General features: G+C 35.8%; 2 protein-coding genes across 7 annotated transcripts in view; one reads left to right on the top strand and one right to left on the bottom strand.

Moving 5' to 3' along the window:
• Positions 1 to 2,502, top strand: part of LOC137243348 (uncharacterized) — a 43,904-nt gene extending 41,402 nt beyond the window's left edge. For 4 of the 5 annotated variants that reach the window (XM_067771050.1, XM_067771051.1, XM_067771049.1 and 1 more), the window contains exons 4-5: positions 1,596 to 1,820; positions 1,877 to 2,502. In XM_067771050.1, the coding sequence (XP_067627151.1) occupies positions 1,596 to 1,820; positions 1,877 to 2,121 (470 nt within the window). In that variant the 3' untranslated portion in view covers positions 2,122 to 2,502. The remainder of the gene's footprint in view (positions 1 to 1,595; positions 1,821 to 1,876) is intronic. The other variant, XM_067771052.1, reaches the window with a different exon arrangement.
• Positions 2,503 to 5,101: 2,599 nt separating this feature from the next.
• On the bottom strand, positions 5,102 to 22,234 carry lin (protein lines homolog). 2 transcript variants are annotated; one of them, XM_067771046.1, is made up of 2 exons: positions 21,977 to 22,234; positions 5,102 to 18,750 (listed from the first exon to the last, which is right to left on the bottom strand). In XM_067771046.1, the coding sequence occupies exon 2, from the start codon at positions 18,670 to 18,672 to the stop codon at positions 15,439 to 15,441; it is 3,234 nt and encodes a 1,077-aa protein (XP_067627147.1). In that variant the 5' UTR covers positions 18,673 to 18,750; positions 21,977 to 22,234; the 3' UTR covers positions 5,102 to 15,438. The 2 variants fall into 2 exon arrangements, with proteins under 2 accessions (XP_067627147.1, XP_067627148.1); XM_067771047.1 differs by lacking the exon at positions 21,977 to 22,234 and adding an exon at positions 18,834 to 18,896.
• Between the last annotated feature and the right edge of the window lie 3,220 nt (positions 22,235 to 25,454).

Here is a 25,454-nt window from a genome sequence, read left to right as displayed (position 1 = left end):
TTGTACCGAAAATCCAGAGCCGTAATAAAATCCTCAAATCTCTTGCTGGCAGTACTTGGGGAAAAGATAAAGAAACGCTCATTACTACATACAAAGCAATTGGCCAGCCGTTTACGTGCTACGTGTCACCCATATGGTCGCCAAGCCTTAAAACTACTCACTGGAAGAAGCTACAGGCCTGCCAAAATACTGCTCTCAGAATCGCAACGGGCTGTCTTCTTATGTCCCCAGAGCACCATCTACATAATGAGGCGCGAATACTCCCCATCAAGGAGAGAAATGAGATGCTAAAAGTTCCTGTTGAATACCCAGAAACCTGGGCATCCCAACAGGTATCTGATTGATGAGCCAACACCGCCTAGAGGCTTAAGGAGTCATCTCCGTAAGCATTATGAGGAAATACGGCACCTGAGAACTCAGCCGTATGAAGCCAAAAAACACAAGCAGGTCCTCAGTGAACTCGACAAACAGGCGTCGAACCTTTAGTACTCAAAGAAAAGTACCCAAAACTTGCGGAAGAGGAACGCACACTCCCCAGGGAAACACGAGTAACTCTAGCTCAACTTCGATCTGGATACTGTAACAGGTTAAACTCTTACCTATCCAGAATGAACCCCGACATACAAAATGTATGCCCCGCTTGCAATGTGTCCCCATATGACACCAACCATCTCTTTAATTGTAATGTGGAACCAACGCCTCTAACAACTCCCTCATTATGGTCCACCCCTGTTGAAACAGCAAGTTTCCTTGGACTTCCGTTAGAGGATATTGATGACAATTTGTGATGGGTCGCACCTATTGGATGGGGCGAAGCACTGCTACAGCAACAACAACAACCTGGAATCATGAAACGACCTTATTGTGCGAAAATATCGGTATTCACTTTTTGAGTGATTTTTATAGGAAATTTAACGCCCTTTCCAATGGAACATCTTTCTTAGTTTTTTCACAAATCGCATTTAAAGCCAAATCGGACCGCAAATACGATTTTTTGAAATATTTTAATCCATGCGTCACCTATCGGAGATTGTTTTATTATTATTGCATTGTCATCGGGTTCTGAACTATATTCCAAGTGTCAAGCTTGTAGATTAACGGGAAATTACTTAAATTTTAATTACAAAATTCGTTCACAACGGCCGGTCGCTACACAGAGTCAACTAAACAAAAACTTTAAACGCGTTTTTCTCGAAAACTTGTTTTCGCACAATAGGGTCGTTTCATGATTCCAGGTCACATATATTGAGTATGGATTTTCCGCACATTTCATTACTAAAGTAGTAAAAAAGAAGCAAATTTGTTCAAAAAATATCCCCGTCTACTAACTTGAAATTCATTATTATGAGGGCCGTCGAAATTTTGTTGTTGGACTAGAGTAGGCGTATACAGTAAAAAAGCTTCTATATATTTTTTTATATGCACAAACTGTTCCAAACAGTAGAGTAAAAATTTCAAAATATCCTACCTGCGACCATGGATTGCGGAATTAGGAATGCTCTATTACTTAGTACCCTGTAAATTTCAATTGAAACAAATAATTTGGTAAAACATCCAATTGGCTTACTCTTTACATTTAAACAATTTTACTTTAGGGTCGCCAAAGCGAAAGCACAACAATAAAGTTCTCATGAATATTCGATCGAAATCTGTTGATCGGTCTAATGAAACTATAGTGAAAAAATCTAAAATTTTGGGCGATTTGCGTAAATATATATCGCTAGACGAACCAAATCGTTTACTAAATATGCCATATGGAGTCCAAAGTTCGATACAGTCACCAGTTATATGTAACACAATTAATAAACTCAATACCATGGGTAAGTTTGCATTATTGTGCTTAATTTTTTATTTTATTTTTGTTATAATTATTTAGAAAGCTCTGTGGAAAAATTAGCAAGTCGCCGTTGTTCTGTGCCAGTATCGTTCAATTATCAACGGCATAAATTTAACACAATACCCTTAATATCCATAAATACTATAACCACCCGGCGTACATCATTAATTGGCTTTCATATGGCTGTGGATCCACCTATGAGTGGTATACAATTTCCAGAACATGGACAAGAAGGACAACCTCATGAAGTTAAACGTCGTGTGCGTATGATAAATCGACATTAAGCTTTGATCGTCATGGTTCCAACAAATTTCTGAAACTCAGATTTTATTAATGAAAGGGAATTTTAGGCAATTAGCACAAATATGTTTATGTTTTCAAAACTTTTGAAAATATTTGGTAGCTCCGGGATTTTTTTAAATTTCACAGGACATTGGGAAAATAAACGAAAAGCTATAGGGGTAATTTCTCTGTCTAGAATCCAAAGGAAACCTAGAAAGTTTTTCATTTTACTGTCAGCAGTTTTACGAATGCAACAACAAAATAAATTTGTGAAAATTTTCTACGGTTTCTAAATTTTCTATACTTAAACACATGTACTATATTTGAAAAGTAAATTTATTAATGTGACAAGAAAATAAAAATAAAAATTTTAAATAAAACAAGTAAGGAAGGCTAAGTTCGCTATAGGGGTAATTTCTCTGTCTAGAATCCAAAGGAAACCTAGAAAGTTTTTCATTTTACTGTCAGCAGTTTTACGAATGCAACAACAAAATAAATTTGTGAAAATTTTCTACGGTTTCTAAATTTTCTATACTTAAACACATGTACTATATTTGAAAAGTAAATTTATTAATGTGACAAGAAAATAAAAATAAAAATTTTAAATAAAACAAGTAAGGAAGGCTAAGTTCGGGTGTAACCGAACATTACATACTCAGCTCCAAAGCCTTCGGGGAGCAACCTTATCGCTACAACAACATGCTCAGCTGAGAGCTTTGGAGACAAAATAAGGGGAAATCACCATGTAGGAAAATGAACCTAGGGTAACCCTGGAATGTGTTTGTATGACATGAGTATCAAATGGAAGGTATTAAAGAGTATTTTAAAAGGGAGTGGGCCATAGTTCCATAAGTGAACGCCATTTCGGGATATCGCCATAAAGGTGGACCAGGGGTGGCTCTATAATGTGTTCGTACGATATGGGTATAAAATGAAAGGTGTTAATGAGTATTTTAAAAGAGAGTGTGCCTTAGTTCTATAGGTGGACGCCTTTTCGAGATATCGCTATAAAGGTGAACCAGGGGTGACCCTAGAATGTGTTAGTATGATATGGGTATCAAATTAAAGGTATTAATGAGGGTTTTAAAAGGGAGTGGCCCTTGGACGGAAAATAAAAAAAATAAAAAAATGTAAGGCGCGATAACAGGACTTTTTCATTTTCTTCTACTTAATATGGTACCCATTTTACAAAGTTTTTTCTAAAGTTATATTTTGCGTCAAAAAAGCAATCCAATCGCAATGTTTCATCCCTTTTTTCGTATGTGGTATAGAATTATGGCATTTTGTTCATTTTTCAAAATTTTCGATATCGAAAAAGTGGGCGTGGTCATAGTCGGATTTCGCCCGTGTTTATTACCAAGGCAAAGTGAGTTCAGATAAGTACGTGAACTAAGTTTAGTAAAGATATATCGATTTTTACTCAAGTTATCGTATTAAGGGCCGAGCGGAAGGACAGACGGTCGACTGTGTATAAAAACTAGGCGCGGCTTCAACCGATTTCGCCCTTTTTCACAGAAAACAGTTATCGTCATAGAAGCTTTGCCCTTATCAAATTTTACAAGGATTGGTAAATTTTTGTTCGACTTATGGCATTAAAAGTATTCTAGACAAATTAAATGAAAAAGGGCGGAGCCACGCCCATTTTGAAATTTTCTTTTATTTTTGTATTTTGATGCACCATATCATTACTGTAGATGAATGTTGACATAATTTGTTTATATACTGTAAAGATATTAAATTTTTTGTTAAAATTTTACTTAAAATTTTTTTTTTTTAAGTGGGCGTGCTCGTCATCCGATTTTGTTAATTTTTATTTAGCGCACATATAGTAACAGGAGTAACGTTCCTGCCAAACTTCATCCTGACATCTTCAACGACTGCCAAATTACAGCTTGCAAAACTTTTAAATTACCTTCTTTTAAAAGTGGGCGGTGCCACGCCCGTTGCACACAATTTTACTAGTTTTCTATTCTGCGTCATAAGGTCAAGCAACCTACCAAGTTTCATGGCTTTATCCATCTTTGGTAATGAATTATCACACTTTTACCGTTTTTCGAAATTTTCGATATCGAAAAAGTGTGCGTGGTTATAGTCCGATTTCGTTCATTTTAAATAGCGATCTGTGATGAGTGCCAAGGAACCTACATACCAAATTTCATTAAGATACCTCAAAATTTACTCAAGTTATCGTGTTTACGGACAGACGGACGGACATGGCTAAATAAATTTCTTTTTTCGCCCAGATCATTTTGATATATAGAAGTCTATATCTATCTCGATTAGTTTATGCCGTTACGGGGTACAGTTATGCGAACAAACGTAATATGCTCTGGGAGCTATGCTCAGCTTAGTATAAAAACTACTCTGTGTCCACAGTAGTTTTATTTGAAGTTTGACTTGAAGTGAGACCACATGAATAGTTTCAATTTTTGTGAAAGCAAATACCATAGTAAAAACACGTGCAAGGTATAACCGTTCTCTCTTCCGGTAGGTTGACTTTTGGAGTCCCAGGCAAAGCAACATCAAAAATTTAGAAACAAGTTTTTTCAATTAGAAAACCTTTTTTCTAAACGGAGCCGCCGCCCCTCGGCAGTGATTTGACAAACACTCCGCGTCTATATCTGCCATGTAAAGCTTCTCAGTAAAAACTTATCTGCCTTGCAGATGTCAATCTGAGTCGGCGTAGATCCCGCACCGCCAGTTTGTAGGAAAAATTAAAAGGACCACGACGCAAATTGGCAGAGAAGCTCGGCCTAAAAACTCTTCCGAGGTTATCGCGCCTTGTATTTAAGTTTAATACCATATGTCGGCTTACATAGACGGCGTACCGAAAAGATCAGTTTAGTAGAAAGAAAAACCGTGAAACGAAACACGAAAGCCAAAAAGCGAAAAAGCACACTGAAGATGGCACAACGCCTATCTGCAATCAAATTGATAAGGCATGACGCAAAATTTTTCCAAAATAATAACTATAAATAGAAGACTAGTAATACACAACAATTTTTTATAAGAGGTCTTTATTATGCAAAAACTTAAAAAAATATTACATTTATTGTCTAATGTATGTACATACACGGTACAAAATATATTTAACAAAGTATTTGTAAAACTTTTAGATTAGGTCTCCTTCGTATAGGAACTACAGCGTCAAACTGAACAAAAATCCATTATCTTGTTTGCTTATATTTTTTTAAGAAAGTGTTCCTACAAGAGAAAATATATTTTGGATGTCCATTTTACCTTGTTTGATATGTTTCGCAAAGGCAAACATTAAGGCTGTTCCTATACGTCCGTCCGCAAATTTTTAGTACCGTCATTTTATTTTTAAAAAATACGAACGAATAGTCCAACTCCAAATATTAACAATAGCTGAAAATTGAAGTCAAATGTCATAGTCGAATTAAAATAGAGTTTTATTGGTTAAACATGGTTCTAAATTAAATATCATTTTAAGTCTGTTATAGTCCTCTTAAACACTGTTTTATCTCTAAAAAAAAGTATTTTAAATTTAAAATGACATGAGCCCGATTTTAACTTTTTAAAATAGGTTTCAAGTTGGTGGTCTGCTGTCAAAAGTTGCGAGAAATTGAACAATTTGCCGTTTAAACGCGATGAGCTTAAATGGAAGTGAAAAAAGGCTTCCCCGACAAGAAAATATACGTCAGGAGCTAACTTATTATACCTAGAATGCGCATTATGTGACCCGGTCTATGAAAAGGTGGCTTATGACTAAAAAAAAAAAACAAGTAAGGACGGGACTATAATCTTATCACGTTCGTAATATCCAAATAATCGGATATATAAGATAAGAAATATATAGTGAACAGATGTACATACCTAAACGATTTTTAAGATAAATATAAAATAAAAAATGGCAAAAACCCCCTTATCTGAACGATCGGTTGTATGGGATATATATTATATATAGCTCCGATCGAAAAGATTTTTACAGGAAATCTTCTATGATATATTAGAATATATATCACCAAGTTTCACGTTTTTATATTAGAAACTAAGGGAGAAATGGCCAAAAATATTTCTATCTGAACGATCCGTTGTATGGGAGATATATGTTATAGTGGTCCGATGCTTCCGGATCCGACAAATGTCTAATATAATACAAAAATACATCCTTGTGCCAAATTTCATTGAGATATCTCAAAATTTGAGGGACTAGTTTGCGTTCAAACGGACAGACGGACATGGCTATAAGTTCAAGACTTTCATGTGGTTGATGTAATTTTGGTGATATTGTTGTACACAGAAAATAATTAACTAAAAAGGCGTTTTCCGCTGATACAATTTTCACCAGTTTCGCAGCCGTTTGAGGGTTATTATTCGGTTTTTGTGAATATCTATTAATAAAAGAACAATGTCTTATTTCCGACTTCTAATTATTGAATTCAATTACAGAATTCTTGAATTCAATTCTGCTGACATTTCGTTTTGTGTCTTCTATTCCCCTTTTACATTTGCCAATTCCTCTTAAAAGAAAGCGTGAAATAAAACACGGAATACAACAAGAACTAGCAACACAAATTTTAAGAACTGCTTGGTACGGGCGCCTCTGAACTACTTCCCCTCTTTATCACCCTCTTAGACTATGTCATGATCGACTTGAGTTCAATGATTTTCTAATGTAAAAGGGACTTACACTTTGCAGGTCCATGTACAATGGCTCAACATTCTAGGTCACTTATTTCGTATGAAAAACTGTTCTAAACTCCTTTTATTGATGCAGACTTTGCGAAGACAAGCCTAAATTTGATTTAACCTGATTATCATTGAATGTCCTGCATACTTATTAGTATCGACGTTCGAAATATCCCTATTCGGTTTCGGGTCTATTAAATTAAATGGCTTTAACGGTTAGGGCCACCTAACATTTAAGGTTTGCATCATTTTGGCCGTCACATCTGTCTTAATGCAAACAACTTTTCTTTACAACATTCTTACAAACTACATAAACTATTCAACAGGAATACGAGTGTATGAGTGGATAGCCTTGTTGCTTCCTTTGCTTTAAGGAGCCCAAATCCGCTTTAACTACTTATTCGTTTATGTTGCGAGATTTAAATAATTTTTTAAGAACGAAATTAATTAAATTTTCTTTAAATAAGTATGTTTATGTTCAATTTAAAGATTGTGCACTATATTTTAAATTGACGGCTGATAAAAAACAGCGAATTTTTACAAAACACGTTTGCTAATAACTTTTACATAGAATTGAATGATGATTATCCGTCACTGGATTATGATCAATCCTTTGACAATTTTTGTGCTATTATAAGATGTTTTGTCAAGTAAAAAATTATCATTTTTTATACGTGAAGTCAAATAACCACGGCTGTAAGGAACAGATTGAACTTTTGAAATTTCTAAAAAATGTCTTCATAGAGTCAATCAATACCTTTTTTATGCGGATACCCTGTCCATGCTTATTTTAGCTGAAAACTGTGTTTAATATGTCTATGACAGACCAAAATTTTAAATCCCATTTTTAATTTAGGCAAGATTTTTATTAAAGAGTATTTTAGTCAACGACTATGATTACGGGCCATAATGTTTCGTCTTAGTCTTTAATTTATTAGTTCGAAAATGGAAGGCCTTGATTTACACGTCAGCTTGCGCAATATCTCTTGTGAAAACCAGTATTTTTTTTAAGTTTATGCGGTAAAATGAAATATCTGTGGTCGTAAAGGGCCAATTAAACTTCCTTAACCCCGCCATAGTCGTAACCATACTCATATCCATAACCATCTCCAATGTGATCGATTAATGGAGCCTTAACCTAAAAATCTTGAAAATTTCATAAAAATGAAAACGCAAAAAATTACAAACATGCTTCACAAAAAATAAGTCTCTTAATTATATCATATCCAAAACAATGAATAAAATCTACAAAAGTTATTAAATTCACCAACTCAATATTTTTAGGCTAGAAACCAAAAACCAATTGGTTGGCTATGATATGGTTATGGCTTTAGCGTTATGGTATGGCACCATTAACCGATTACATTAATTTCCATAAGGTTGGTTCGATCAGCTGTTTTATCTGGTTATGGATAAGTCACCATTAATTGGCCCTTAAGCGATAACCGCCGCCGTATAGAACTTGGTCTGTTTTTGCCTGTGGTCACAGATATATTGAACGAAATTTTTTATTTTAATAAATTTTACATACTGGCATTTTATATGTATGTATTTACATCCAACACAAATATTAAATTTACAAAATTATATCTATTGATTACTAGATATTTAAAAAAATTATATATACTACATACAAATATAGACTAAAATTTGATATACATATTTTAATAGGGCTGGCCAATACACTATATGTAAAATTTAACACTTTGAAATAACACACAAAAATGACAAAGCACGGCCACATCAGTTTGGATAGAGAACAGATTGCAAGATATTGCGATTTTGAAGGCAACCTCCAACATTAGCCTCTCGACGTTTCAGTCATTATATAATTACACCTCCATAGGCAGCTATTTTAATTACAAAAACAAAATAGTTATAATATGTAGGGATTTAAGGGGTTGATAACCGAAACTCATAGCTTCCCCAACCCAATTGTCAACATCACCTACACACGGCGAATCCCCCCAGCGGGTTAGGGGGGTCAGAATATACCCGCGATAGGTATGCCTGTCGTAAGAGGTGACTAAAATACCAGATTCAAGGGGCTGTGTAGCGCAACCCTGCAGGTTGCCAGCGCAACATATAGCTTCTCCAAACCCAATTGTCAACCTCACCTATCCGCGGCGAATCCTGTTTCACTAACAGACGAGGCTCTGGCGACCCTAAGCTCCTTATGGAACTTGGGGTTGGGGAGGGAGGGGATGGCCTGAAGGTTTAATGTGGCCACATAAATTGTTCCCGAGATGGTCGGGCCAGCACCTTAATGGTGCTGTGGTACCGGAGCGTACCGGATCTGTATCCGGCAAAGGACCATCACATCGCTAACACTCCCCAAAGCCTTCGGGAAGCAACCTTATCGCTACAACAACAACAACGGCGAATCCTGTTACAAATATGCATGTACTAGCCGTACCCGTGCACATCTTGCGCAACCAATCTAAAAGCCCCTTATCAAATATCAACAGAAATCAGCTGTTCTATCATCTGGCGTATGAAAGCAATGCCGGTAATGCAGTGCAAATATTCACAATAGTGCCATAGTACAAATAGTTCTTTGTGTGCCCACAATTGTTTATTTTTAGCAAATTATTTTAATAAAATATAGCTAAAACTATGACCAAAATTGCAAAAAGCTCGTTAATAGCCCGAATCTCCATCTTTACAACCAAAACTTTATTTATAGTTTTGGATACCAAATAAGAGCGAAAAAGGGACCCGTACATAAAAACAGCAATTAGAAATAATATATATGACATGCATTTTTAGCAGGCGAGGCATGGCCAAAAATATTTCTATCTGAACGATCCGTTGTATGGGAGATATATGTTATAGTGGTCCGATGCTTCCGGATCCGACAAATGTCTAATATAATACAAAAATACATCCTTGTGCCAAATTTCATTGAGATATCTCAAAATTTGAGGGACTAGTTTGCGTTCAAACGGACAGACGGACGTGGCTATAAGTTCAAGACTTTCATGTGGTTGATGTAATTTTGGTGATATTGTTGTACACAGAAAATAATTAACTAAAAAGGCGTTTTCCGCTGATACAATTTTCACCAGTTTCGCAGCCGTTTGAGGGTTATTATTCGGTTTTTGTGAATATCTATTAATAAAACAACAATGTCTTATTTCCGACTTCTAATTATTGAATTCAATTACAGAATTCTTGAATTCAATTCTGCTGACATTTCGTTTTGTGTCTTCTATTCCCCTTTTACATTTGCCAATTCCTCTTAAAAGAAAGCGTGAAATAAAACACGGAATACAACAAGAACTAGCAACACAAATTTTAAGAACTGCTTGGTACGGGCGCCTCTGAACTACTTCCCCTCTTTATCACCCTCTTAGACTATGTCATGATCGACTTGAGTTCAATGATTTTCTAATGTAAAAGGGACTTACACTTTGCAGGTCCATGTACAATGGCTCAACATTCTAGGTCACTTATTTCGTATGAAAAACTGTTCTAAACTCCTTTTATTGATGCAGACTTTGCGAAGACAAGCCTAAATTTGATTTAACCTGATTATCATTGAATGTCCTGCATACTTATTAGTATCGACGTTCGAAATATCCCTATTCGGTTTCGGGTCTATTAAATTAAATGGCTTTAACGGTTAGGGCCACCTAACATTTAAGGTTTGCATCATTTTGGCCGTCACATCTGTCTTAATGCAAACAACTTTTCTTTACAACATTCTTACAAACTACATAAACTATTCAACAGGAATACGAGTGTATGAGTGGATAGCCTTGTTGCTTCCTTTGCTTTAAGGAGCCCAAATCCGCTTTAACTACTTATTCGTTTATGTTGCGAGATTTAAATAATTTTTTAAGAACGAAATTAATTAAATTTTCTTTAAATAAGTATGTTTATGTTCAATTTAAAGATTGTGCACTATATTTTAAATTGACGGCTGATAAAAAACAGCGAATTTTTACAAAACACGTTTGCTAATAACTTTTACATAGAATTGAATGATGATTATCCGTCACTGGATTATGATCAATCCTTTGACAATTTTTGTGCTATTATAAGATGTTTTGTCAAGTAAAAAATTATCATTTTTTATACGTGAAGTCAAATAACCACGGCTGTAAGGAACAGATTGAACTTTTGAAATTTCTAAAAAATGTCTTCATAGAGTCAATCAATACCTTTTTTATGCGGATACCCTGTCCATGCTTATTTTAGCTGAAAACTGTGTTTAATATGTCTATGACAGACCAAAATTTTAAATCCCATTTTTAATTTAGGCAAGATTTTTATTAAAGAGTATTTTAGTCAGCGACTATGATTACGGGCCATAATGTTTCGTCTTAGTCTTTAATTTATTAGTTCGAAAATGGAAGGCCTTGATTTACACGTCAGCTTGCGCAATATCTCTTGTGAAAACCAGTATTTTTTTTAAGTTTATGCGGTAAAATGAAATATCTGTGGTCGTAAAGGGCCAATTAAACTTCCTTAACCCCGCCATAGTCGTAACCATACTCATATCCATAACCATCTCCAATGTGATCGATTAATGGAGCCTTAACCTAAAAATCTTGAAAATTTCATAAAAATGAAAACGCAAAAAATTACAAACATGCTTCACAAAAAATAAGTCTCTTAATTATATCATATCCAAAACAATGAATAAAATCTACAAAAGTTATTAAATTCACCAACTCAATATTTTTAGGCTAGAAACCAAAAACCAATTGGTTGGCTATGATATGGTTATGGCTTTAGCGTTATGGTATGGCACCATTAACCGATTACATTAATTTCCATAAGGTTGGTTCGATCAGCTGTTTTATCTGGTTATGGATAAGTCACCATTAATTGGCCCTTAAGCGATAACCGCCGCCGTATAGAACTTGGTCTGTTTTTGCCTGTGGTCACAGATATATTGAACGAAATTTTTTATTTTAATAAATTTTACATACTGGCATTTTATATGTATGTATTTACATCCAACACAAATATTAAATTTACAAAATTATATCTATTGATTACTAGATATTTAAAAAAATTATATATACTACATACAAATATAGACTAAAATTTGATATACATATTTTAATAGGGCTGGCCAATACACTATATGTAAAATTTAACACTTTGAAATAACACACAAAAATGACAAAGCACGGCCACATCAGTTTGGATAGAGAACAGATTGCAAGATATTGCGATTTTGAAGGCAACCCTCCAACATTAGCCTCTCGACGTTTCAGTCATTATATAATTACACCTCCATAGGCAGCTATTTTAATTACAAAAACAAAATAGTTATAATATGTAGGGATTTAAGGGGTTGATAACCGAAACTCATAGCTTCCCCAACCCAATTGTCAACATCACCTACACACGGCGAATCCCCCCAGCGGGTTAGGGGGGTCAGAATATACCCGCGATAGGTATGCCTGTCGTAAGAGGCGACTAAAATACCAGATTCAAGGGGCTGTGTAGCGCAACCCTGCAGGTTGCCAGCGCAACATATAGCTTCTCCAAACCCAATTGTCAACCTCACCTATCCGCGGCGAATCCTGTTTCACTAACAGACGAGGCTCTGGCGACCCTAAGCTCCTTATGGAACTTGGGGTTGGGGAGGGAGGGGATGGCCTGAAGGTTTAATGTGGCCACATAAATTGTTCCCGAGATGGTCGGGCCAGCACCTTAATGGTGCTGTGGTACCGGAGCGTACCGGATCTGTATCCGGCAAAGGACCATCACATCGCTAACACTCCCCAAAGCCTTCGGGAAGCAACCTTATCGCTACAACAACAACAACGGCGAATCCTGTTACAAATATGCATGTACTAGCCGTACCCGTGCACATCTTGCGCAACCAATCTAAAAGCCCCTTATCAAATATCAACAGAAATCAGCTGTTCTATCATCTGGCGTATGAAAGCAATGCCGGTAATGCAGTGCAAATATTCACAATAGTGCCATAGTACAAATAGTTCTTTGTGTGCCCACAATTGTTTATTTTTAGCAAATTATTTTAATAAAATATAGCTAAAACTATGACCAAAATTGCAAAAAGCTCGTTAATAGCCCGAATCTCCATCTTTACAACCAAAACTTTATTTATAGTTTTGGATTCCAAATAAGAGCGAAAAAGGGACCCGTACATAAAAACAGCAATTAGAAATAATATATATGACATGCATTTTTAGCAGGCGAGGCACTGGCAACCCCAAGTGCGTCATGGAACTAGGGGGTGGGGCGCGAGATGGCCTAGAAAGTCAATATGTCCATATTAAATCGTTCCCGGGATGGTCGGGCTAGTACTTTAATGATGCTTGCTACTGGAAGGTACCGAATCTATATTCGGCAAAGGACCATCGACATCGATAACACTCCCTAAAATCTTCTGGGAGTGTCCTTATCGAAACAACAACAACAGTTACCTATGTACATGTATTAAATTGAATCGGGCGCCATATGAAATAAAAGATTTGGAAAATACCGCCCCCTAATTTGAAGTTTATTACACTATTATTTGAAATATGTACATCCGATTTTTATAATATATATGTACGTAATTAATTTCGTTTTGAGAAGCCTTATAACTTTTTCTAACATGCCTTTGGCTCTGCAGTCGTTAGCACATGAGCGGTTTTTCATAGTTCTGCAATCCGAGAAGGAGATTTAACTGTTTAAGCAGAAAAATCTATACGAAAAAGATACAAGAAGGAAATAGAGAGGTTACTAAAACCAAAGTTGTAAGATTTCAAGTTTGAAAATCGGATGTACTAAATTTTAGACAAATTTTTCCGAGACCTTTTCAACATAAATTTTCTATGTACCTTTTTTGAATTTTTTAATTTTAAGAATGGCTCTGTATTGTACATATATATCTGTCTATTACAATAATTAGTCGACCGCTTTGTGTTTGCGTCGACTTTAAATAAATAAATAAATAAAAAAATAAGCTCCAAATTTTGGGGTTGTTTCAACTTTTTTGCCGACACAGTCTAATGTACATATTACATATTGCATTTTCAACCTCAAGATGAGAAAAAGTTGAATTTAAAGGGTCAATATGTATTTCGAAGCTGAAACAAATAAAACGGCAGACTTAAATCTTACGACCATAACTTAAGTTGTCGTGCCTTGACGTTTACGTATGCTTTTTTCCATTTTTTACAGTTCAATTCAAGGCGAATTCAATACCAGGTCTTGTTATCCCAACAGCTTATTGCTTCTCCTTGATAATTTTCCATACAACGCCTTGTACTCCAATATGTCGGTTAATCGAAACCAATGAAAATTTTCTTTTGACTTGACACTCTTCTGCACGGCGAATTGGTTGAATTCGCATTGCCACCACCTGGTATGGATTCGCCTTGCCATCAGCTGATTCCTTCTTCTTGATAATTTTCCATACAAAGCAAGGCGAATTCAGCACCAGGCGTTGTTATCCCATCAGCTGATTGCTTCTTCTTTTCGCCTTGATGCAAAGCCCTGTACCAAGGCGAATCCATACCAGGTGGTGGCAAAGCGAATTCAACCAATTCGCCGCGCAGAAGAATGTCAAGTCAAAAGAAAATTTTCATTGATTTCGATTAACTGACATATTGTTGTACAAGGCTTTGTATGGAAAATTATCAAGAAGAAGCAAACAGCTGTTGGGATACACCACCTCCACTGAATTCGCCTTGGCCTTGTACAACAAAACGTCAGTTAATCGAAATCTATGAAAATTTTCTTTTGGCTTGAGCTTCTTCTGCACGGCGAATTGATAGAATTTGCTTTGCCACCCCTGGTATAGATTCGCCTTGGTTTAATTAAGCTTTTGCATTTAGTGAATTATTGTTATAATTGTATGGGATGTATTTAAACTTCAACGAGATACAGCTTAAAACTAAGGCAAGATTGTTAAAAGCTTATAAACTATTGAATAAAAAATAATTTAGTTTTTTTTACATTTCGATTGGTATTAGTAATTTGTGAATGACAACTTCAATATTTGTTAAGTTCAAAAATACAGGTTTTTTTAAGGCGAATTCAGACCATTTTTTTTTTAATGTTACAATAACCAAAGATGCCTTATTTGTTAAGCCCGTCACTAGATACTTTGGCAAATCTCCCGATGTATTCCCAAGGTAGTCGCTGGTTTTTTTTTTCTCATATATATGTACATATTTATAAAAATTTCTTCTATACATTTTCGATGCGTATTTGTGTTTATTTTATAATTGCATTCAATTAATTAATTATTTTTCCAAAAATCGCAAAGCGTCTACAAAGCATAAATATATTGGATGCAGTTAACGAAAACTTCCTTGAGAAAACTTTCGGCATAAATTTGTTGCCTTGTTGTTGCCAAAGTCTCGATTGACGACTCTTACAAATAAAAATTCTTTGCTTTACTAAAATTATTTTATGCATATAATTTAAAGTTACGTTTTTACGTAAAAAAAGAGAGTTTTTATTTGCTACAGATTTTTCAAGTCTTTCAAATCATTATTTTACTGGTCACTTTTTAACAGTTTTTATTTTATATTAAATTAACATCTAGTCAACGCTTTTAAACACATCAAAATATATATGTATTTCATAATCGCTTTGAACAATAAATAAAATAAATAAATAACTTTTCAGTAAACTTATTTTAAACTATTGTTGTTAATTGATTTAATTATGTGTGAAGGAATATTTTAGGTTAGACTGCGATCGTTACCTTCGTATAAGCCTTCGCAGCTCTCCAGTAACCGCAATACCGGAGAAATATCGTAAGGATACAATTGCCGTGCAACTAAACGTGAGATGTGTAGACGTAGTCGTATAAGTACACTCATAGCTTCATCAAGAATGGGCACTCCCATTCCAAAATCGTGACAACTTTGTAAAAACATATCCCAATTGGTTCTTATGTATTTTAAGAAACGTAGCAAATAAAGCAGAAAACATGTCTCATTACTGACAAGCAAATCGAGCAGAAGATCTGAGCTATTTGAAATCATTTTGAGGAACTCCAAAAATGTATATACGGGATTTAACATAGACACAAGTTCGGGGAATGCATTGTTACGAAATGATATACCTGCTGTGACGTCCAATGTACAAACCATTGCTTCAATTAAATGATCATCTTGATCATCGAAAAGATGTATGAGTATTTTGCTAAAATGACACTCGGGATGAAATTCTAGTTTGTGTTTTATAAATGATTCCAATTTTCGCAATACATCACGTATTGACCGCTCAATCAATACCATATCTTGATAGGCATCGCAATCGTGTGAATCAATTGATGAGTCAGATGAGTCGCTGCGTATCTCCTTTACCGTTACAGCAACAGATTTGAGCACAAGTAATACCATTTTTTGTAGAATTGTTTTATCCATTTCAATTACGTTGCCACTGTTTCCAATATCATAACTCGTTGAATTGAGTGAGGAGTTTGGTAAATGGTCATAAATTGGCTGATCATGCACTTGAGAAGCACTTTGACTTGGCGATGGCAAATGTGTGTCATCGTTTGCACATAAAGCTGCAGCACGTTTAAAACCTAAGAAACTCAACGTGTTCTCTGGCTGACGCCGCGGCAAAGAATCTAAAATACGCGCCTCCTTAACATGGCGTACGATTCTCTGTGCCAGTCTGCATGTCTCCACGGGCAACATATCTTGCAAAGCAAGTGTGGATCCATAACAGAGAGCTTCATTAAATAAACAAAGTAATTGCTTGTAAACAGTGCATGATAGGTTTTGTTGTTGTAAAAGTAATTCAAATTTATCCAATTGGGCGTAGAATGGACGTGTTTCAACGACCGAGAGATTCGCTTTTACTGAAATTATATTTTCCCACAATTGTAGAAAATTGAGAATACAATGTTCTGCATGGTCAATGTGCATGTGATTCATTATAAGCGCTGACATATTTTTCACTAAATTAGGCCATTTATTTTCGAGTATTTTAATAGTGACACCTTTAAGATGTGAGGTATCGAAACTTTCAGAATCAGTGAGAGTTATAATGTGACAACCCGATGGAAGTACTGTAGATTCTTGTGTGGTTGCCGATTGCTGCTCGGCTACATTTGAAGCAGTTGGATAAGGTGATGTCGATGTATTAAAAGAATCCGCTTGAGAGTGATGGTCATCTAGAATATTTTGATTAATATATTGTTGATTATATGGATGCGAATGAGCATTTATGTAATGCGTTGCCGCAATTGGTTGTGCTGCGTTTGCTTCATAAGAATTTATGTGCAAATAATTCGGATTATTTGTTATTGGGGTATTATGTAAATTATATGAAAGGAAATGTGATTGATGCTGATGTTGCCTTTGCTGAATATGTTGCTGCATTGGTAATTGAGGTATGTGTTGTTGATGCCTTCTCGCGTGCGCTTGCACCATGCTTTCTTCCCACACATCATCATCTAAATCATCCTCTTCATAATTATCTTCAATTTCCTCCTCTTCACCATCTCCTTCATCTTCATAATTGATCACTCTATTAGGATCTCCCCGGAATTGCAATGCAAAATAATTACTTTCGAGTGATGGTTGTTGAGGTTGCAAATGAAAAAACCTGTCATTTTCCTCACTACCACTGCCATTGTTGAATGCAGAACTTCGATCCCGATCATTATTAGCATTACTAACCCCTTGGATGTCAACAATTTCATCTTCAAGTGGGTGCAAATCAATATCTTTCCATTCAACTATCCTCTTTATAATTTCCAAACTAAAATGAATTTTTTGTACCGCAATACCGTCGAGACTTTGAAAATTAAACAGATTTTCGACCAGGCTCTTAAGCCAGTTATCATTTAACTCTTGTTTAGCGATTACCAGAAATGAGGCTAATACCCTTGCAGCTAAGAATTGTACATATTCATTGGTATATCCAGCCAAAACTATAATTTCATCAATGAGATTATGATCGTTGCGTATAAGTACATCGCACACGTCCATTATACGTGCACAGATAAAACCTTTCGAGTTTTGCTTCAAATATATATCAAATAATAATTGCAAGTTCGAAAGAAATTGCAGAAGTTTTTCCGTTGGCCATTCCGAAAGATTTGCAATCCGTTTCTGGCCATTCGCATCAATTGAATAATGTGATTGAAATGGTTTACGTAGGGTACGTTCAGATACACCACAAAGGCATTGCTTATTTAGTGAAGCTTCAAACTCACGCATATCTTGAGAATGTGCAGCTGCCAATGACGTTGTAACATCCGTCAATTGTTCTTGTTGTTGTGTCGGTTTTGTTACCAACAACTTAGCGTTGACACTATTTACAGTAGCAGATAACAAATCTGGCATAAGTGATATTCGGTCCACTTCATCAGTGCTGTTGTATGACGCCTTTAATATGCTACTGTTTCCTCTCCCATCATTAGTTTGTATTGAACTTCCGGATATTAAGAGCGTACTTTCTAAATTTGTACTGTCAGCAACATCTTCAATTTTTTTTATATGAGTAGTGGTGCTTCCTTGATCATTTAATAAATGCGACATTGATGTTGCCCGTGAACCAGCAGGCGTAGAAGTTGGAGAGTTATTTGTCGAACTGGGTGTCGATATTGAATTGGCAGAAGACGATAATGACGAGCAACGTAGCTGTTGCTGACTATTGTTATTCGCCACCTTACCATTGATATTTGATTCAAGCAATTTTACTCCGTTGGTATCGATAATGTCAGGTGGGGGTGATGTTGCTGTATTTGCTTTTGAAGTACCTGATTTGGCAACTTTGACATTCTTGTTCGTAATAGTTTTAATTTTTTCGATTTTTTGTCGTTTTGTCTGTGGTTGCTCTGCATTGTTATTGCTGTTGCAATTATGATTGTTGTTATTACTGCTTCCTGATGCAGATGTGGAATTGCTAGTGACAGTGCTCAAATCAGCTTTGGGTGATGTTGCGTTGGACATTTTTGTGACGACTCGACAATGAGCCTAAGAAACGTGATCCCTGCACCTACTGTGTTGAGTTAATTCAATTAAGGTAATCTATAAGCAAGAAAATACAAATTTAAATATATATACAAACGGTTTACTACATATCTCAAATCTATTATGATATATGTACATACATTTCAAGTATGATGTTATATATGAGAAAAATTTGTATTCATTGAATGTCTGCATTTGAATTTATAGCAGTAAAGCTTGCCTCGCACAATTTTAGTTTGTTTATCTGCTGCTCGTATATACCGCCACGATCGGATATACACGTTTATACATGTCATAGCACTGTTATTTGCAGTTTGTACTCGCAATTGCGAGACAAAGACCGCCTAGTAGTTCTTGGTGATTTCAATTTATCATCAGTAAATTGGATCAATACCATCGACTCAAATTTCATGACTCCCACTACTCAGCACGAGTTTTTAAACAGCCTGCTAGATACATCTCTTCTCCAAATTAATAATGTTTTAAATTCCAAAAGGAAAATCTTAGACTTAGTTTTTACAGATGACTCTGCGGGTATTACTCTAACCCGAACTCCCCCATTATCCCTTCCTGAAGACCCTCTTCATCCTACGCTTGAGATAGTACTGGATGTTGTTCAACCTGTGATGCTCGATGTTTCTAAGCCCAATTCCCGACCCCGGTCGAGATGTTTTTCAAAGACGAATTTTAGTGAGCTCAATAATTTGATCTCTGCCCATGACTGGTCGAGTCTTTATGCGTGTACAGACGTTGAAACAGCGACTTCCTTGTTTTATAGTTCTCTTGATGCTTTGTTTGAAAGCTGTGTCCCCCTTCGTTATTCCAGTACCACCACGGGTAAACCACCTTGGTTCTCAAAGCAACTATTAAGACTTGATAATATTAAATCTAGACTCTATAAGCGTTTCAAAAGATCTGGTAAAGCTATTGATTTATCTAAATATTTAGTGGCGCGCTCCAATTTTCATCGTCTTAACCAGCAGTGTTATAAAGGTTACTTATCATGTTGCAAATTCCAATTTACTAATAATCCGAAACGTTTCTACAGATTTGTTAATTCCAAAAGGAAAATTTCTGGTTTCCCATCTACTTTTATTTATGGGTGCAAAAACGCAAATTCTGATCACGAAATCGCTGATTTATTTGCTGAATTCTTTAAATCAACCTATTCATCCCAATGTGTCCAGTCTAATCTTTACCCATATTGCTTGGAAAGTTCTAATAATATTTTAAACCCATTTATTGATAAAGATACTGTTCTTAATAAACTTCTTGCATTGAAACCGATATCTTCGCCGGGTCCGGATGGTGTTCCTAGTTGTGTACTTAAGTACTGTGCTGTCAGCTTATCAGAGCCTATCTTTAAATTATTTAAACTGTCTCTGGAATCCGCATCATTCCCATCTATTTGGAAACAATCGTTTATTATACCTTTGCATAAAAAAGGTAGTAGGTCTAATATTGAGAACTACAGAGGCATAGCTAAGCTCTCAGCTATCCCTAAAACTTTTGAGCAGATAATAACATACCAGCTTCAATACTTGTGTAGCTCTTTAATATCACCTTGTCAACATGGTTTTGTTCATCGGAGATCAACTACTACCAACTTGCTTGAATTTACGTCTTTTGTTATGAATGGTTTTTTAGTTTGCAAACAAACAGATGTAATTTACACCGACTTTAGTAAAGCATTTGACTCTGTTAATCACGAGCTCTTAGTTACCAAACTTGATCTTCTGGGTTTTCCAGCGCCTTTATTAAGTTGGATTTCAAGTTATCTTGAAAATAGGACTCAGCGAGTTTTCTTTAACAACAATCTTTCAAAGTCGTTTGATGTAACTTCTGGCGTGCCCCAGGGTAGCCATTTGGGTCCATTACTCTTTAACCTGTTCCTTAACGACTTACCAAAGGTTATATTACATTCTAGAGTTTTTATGTATGCAGATGATGTAAAACTTTGTTACACATATCTGCCTTCGAACTTGTTCTGTTTTAATCAGCTTCAGGCCGATCTGGACTCATTTCAAAGCTGGTGTACTGCAAATTTACTTTTTTTGAATTACTCTAAATGTAAGCAAATGACTTTTCACCGTGTGAAGCCGGTCCTATCATCTTATACACTTAACGGCGACCCCTTGGAGCGGATATCTATTGTTACTGATCTAGGAGTTATTTTTGATCCGAAATTAAGTTTTACCACACATATTTCAACCGCTATAAACAAAGCAACTGGTGTATTAGGTTTTATCAAACGTTGGGCTAAAGAGTTTGATGACCCTTATTTCACAAAGATCCTTTATACCTCGCTGGTACGTCCTATTCTCGAGTACTGTTCATGTGTCTGGTCTCCGATCTATCAAATCCATGTTAATCGGATTGAGTCGGTCCAGAGACGGTTTTTAATTTTTGCATTACGAGGTCTCAACTGGGAATCAAGTACTTATCTTCCACCATACAGGAATAGACTTCTTCTAATTAATTTGCCATCTCTAGAGAATCGTAGAGTATTACTTGGCGTTATGTTCATTCACAAGCTCATCATTGGTGTGATTGACTCCCCTGACCTAATCAGTCAACTAAATTTTGCGGTTCCTGCTAGGGCGTCCAGGCATTTTGTGCCTTTTCATTTACCTCTATGCCGGCAAAATTTTGCTAGAAACAGTCCCCTGCGCCATTGGTGCTCGCGGTACAATGATTTGTATAACTGCATTGGCTTTGAATGTTCGTTTGCTGCTTTACATACTGCTATACTCTTATGTTTAGCCTGATATTTTAATTTTATTTTTTCTTATACAATGCGATGTCAAATGTTTATAACATACAAATTTTCTATGTACCTTTTTTGAATTTTTTAATTTTAAGAATGGCTCTGTATTTTACATATATATCTGTCTTTACAATAATTAGTCGACAGCTTTGTGTTTGCGTCGACTTTAAATAAATAAATAAATAAATAAATAAATAAAAAAAAAAAAAAATAAAAAAAAAATATGCGCATAAATGAGTCGTGCCCTGTCATTGGGAAAAGGATGTTACTGTGTTACGCAGTTGCAAGGTTACGTATGCATTTCAGCAACGAAACCACGCACCACAGGTTTTGTGTTGTTGCCGCTGTTAACATTGATGGAGGCGTCGGTCCTAATACGCACACGCGGCGGTTATGGCTTACTAACTTACGTTGGCATATCTTTACTGCGCCCAAATATTAGTAAACATAACTTATATATCAAACTATTGCGTATAGCAGTAAAAACTTTGTATTGTTTTATGTATGTATATTTACCTTTAATCTTTTCGCTGTTTGCTATTTAGCAATGGCTATAGGCGATGTATATTTTTTTGTTTCGTTCGTTTGCTTGCGAAGTGGAATTCGCTTTTTTCACTTTAAACTGGCTGCTGTGCATTTTTAATTATAACTAACTTTACTTATTATTAATTACACCATTCTCCTTCCAATTTCACTCTGAATCACTGCGAAAATATATTTCTTCTCTAATTATTGTGCTACAATTTTAGTTTTTGTTGGAATTTGACTTCTTAATTACACATACCAATACACACTACCTGAAACAGTACAACCAACCTTGTAGCCTGTTTAAGAGGTACACAGCGCTACCAGCTGTTTAGGTTTTCGATTTCCAAATCACTCAATTTCGGAGTAGGAAAAGAGAAATCTGCCGTCCGATATGAGCGTAACTTCATGTATTATCATATAAGGATGACATTTATGCCCGGTTTTTCAGTGCGAGTTTAAACTACAGTTAAAATTGACTATCGTGGTATGCCTGTCGTATGAGCGACAAAAATACCAGATTCAAGGGGCTGTGCAGCGCAACCCTTCAGGTTGCCAGCGCAATATATGGCTTCTCTAAACCGAATTGTCAACCTCACCTATGCGCGGCGAATCATGTTTCACTAACAGACGAGCCTCTAGCGACCCCAAGTTCCTCATGGAACTTGGGGGTGGGGAGGGAGGGATGGTCTGAAGGTTTAATGTGGCCACATAAATCGTTCCCGATATAGTCGGGCTAGCACCTTAATGGCGCTGTGTTGCCGGAGCGTACCAGAGCTGTATCCGGCAAAGGACCATCACATCGATAACACTCCCCAAACCCTCGGGGAGAAACCTTATCGCTACAACAACAACTAGAGTTTAACCTTGTCACTTTGACCGAAGTGGCAGTGTTAAGCTCTAGTCAACTATAACTGTAGTTTAAACTCGCACTGAAAACCGGGCATTATTGACGATAACACAACAGAATTTATTTTCGGTACTTTTTGGACTCGCGGGAATGATCTGGATCATTGTGATATTTGAGAAGCAGAGGTCGTAATATTTTTGTACATATGAGTTGTGATAAGCAGATGTCGCCATTTTGTTCCATTTACAAACATGGCCAAACAGCGCCATCTATTTTTGAAAAAAATAGGTCTATTTTATGCAGCTTTGCCAAACTAAAGATAAGAACCTTACAAATTATCTGGCTCAGAAATTGAACCAGATTTCTATCTGGATTTATCTGGCTCATTGTTGCATTTAGGCAAGGTGCACACGAGGCTACGCGTCATAGACGCGTACAAGATATTTCATATAGCTACAATTTATCTACGCCTCAAGATCTGCACACGAGGCTACTTTCAAGCGTCGCTACAAAAAGCAAACAATTATTGAAAAAAATAAAAAATTAAATTTGTTCAGCTATATCCGTCCCCGAAATCAAAGGAAAATAGGTATTAAACGTTGTTTGCATCCCCGTGCATTTGTAAATTATGAAAGGCAATTTTAAACCACCGCGGACTAAAGAAAAGGGTGATTTCTAGTTTCCAACACTTTTTAGCCTTTTAAACGCTCAACAATGTCTAACAAAGCTGTTGTGGTGTTTAATACTCTTTTTCGCTTTGGTAATATACCTTTCACCTACTTTTATTAACTAAAGTAACATTTTTTAACTAATTACACAAATTTGCATACAAAAATATGTTAACAAACATCTTGTTCTTCCTTTTTTTAAAGCGTACGTACGCTCAGCGACCAACATTGATGTATGCTTAGCTACACGAAAATTTCATGAAGCTGACGCCTCGTATGCAGCTCTCCATTCATATACATGTGTTCGGTATCGAAGCGTACAAATTTCGCCTGTAGCGTATATGACGCGTAGCCTCGTGTGCACCTTGCCTTACGTGCAAAATTAGTTATCTGGCTCAGGATCTTTGCGACGGGATGATGGCATCCATATGAAAAGCGGGAATCATTGGTGCTGTATGTCGTATCCATAGTGTACAAGTACAAGTGTGTTGACTTCTTTCTGACAGGCACTCGCTTAAGTAAGCATAACGGGAAAATGTGGGTTGCCATTGTTGTTTTGGTTGAAAACGGTCAATTAGGCTTCTGTGCAGAGACGTTAAAGATTGAAACAGGGTTTATGTAGTCACAAAAGTGTTGCTCCTGTTCCACAGCATTTTAATTTTATATCATGGCGAAAAGTGTTCATTTCAGTGTTATTGATTTTTATTAAAAGTTTAATTTATTACGGAGGGTTACTCCTTTAAGTGTAAAAAGCTGAGAAAACGTAGAGTTTTCCAAATTATTGTGAAAAACTTTTTAATTTGAATTTCTGTACCCAAGTTCAATATATTTGTGTAACACAAGAATCTGGAGGTCAATTCCTTAACTATGAAAAACTGAAAAATGTACACTTATTGAAAACTCATTTGTACACACAATTTACACTTTGAATTTAGTTGTGTTTTTATGCACAAAATTCTGAAACTAAAAACAACATTTTCATTTGTCAGAAAAAATAAAGAAAAAACGGCTAATGTCCTAAAACCCTATCGAAATACAAACTGCTTGTTCTTGTTTGTTTTTAATGAACTATGTTGTATTTTTCTTGGATTTCGTTAGTTTTTTTAAATATAGTTCACACACTTACACAAGTATTGAAACCTTATTGGCTCCCTCGACAAAAAATATAAGAGAAAATACAAGAAAAATACATAGGAAATAAAGTAGTGTCAGTGTCATATAGGAGTTTGATTTGTTTGCACTTACAGCACCATTTTATTTTTCACAGCTGCAAAAATTAGGGCGGATTTACACAGACGCTTTGGTTGTGTTGCATTCATTAATTCATCCGTTGGGCAAAGTATCGAAAAATTTACATAAATGCTTTGGTTGCGTGCCTACGCTTTGACAACGCCATACGAAAAACAATGAAACGCCGTACGTTATCTTTGCTTTGAAGCGACCAAAGCATTGTTTACTATATAGTTTGGCAGCTTAAGTAGAGGTTATTTTGCGAATAGAGTGGAAGGCAGTGGACTAGGCAGTCGAATGTCATATAATGAAGGAATGGTGTTCGGAGTTTTTTCAAAGTTAAAAAAAAAAAATCATAAAAGCTTTAATATAAATAAAACCATTGTTTTAATAACAACAAACACGCCATATATATTCTGTATACATAAATTTGTAAGGATTATCTCACTTTAAAATTTGAATTAAATAATCTAAATTTTTTTTGAAACTGAGTCGAGAACTGTGCGTGTGAATGTGCGAATTTTCAGCGATCAGCTGTTAGTTGCGCTACTTGGTAAAATTTACAATGGACCAAAGGGTTTATATAATTTTGCCCTTATGCATTTGCGTAAACAGCCTTAACGCCTTCCGCGATTTACAACCAGATTGACTGAATTTTTGTATGTGTGCGTGTCGGGTATTTGACGCTTGCCCCGCGACTATCAAATAAAAAGCCATCAAT

This window comes from Eurosta solidaginis, chromosome 3 (genome assembly GCF_040869045.1).
Source record: "Eurosta solidaginis isolate ZX-2024a chromosome 3, ASM4086904v1, whole genome shotgun sequence".
Lineage (NCBI taxonomy): Eukaryota > Metazoa > Arthropoda > Insecta > Diptera > Tephritidae > Eurosta > Eurosta solidaginis.
The sequence above is the reverse complement of the archived record's forward strand: the minus strand, read 5'-3'. Positions and strand labels throughout refer to the sequence as shown.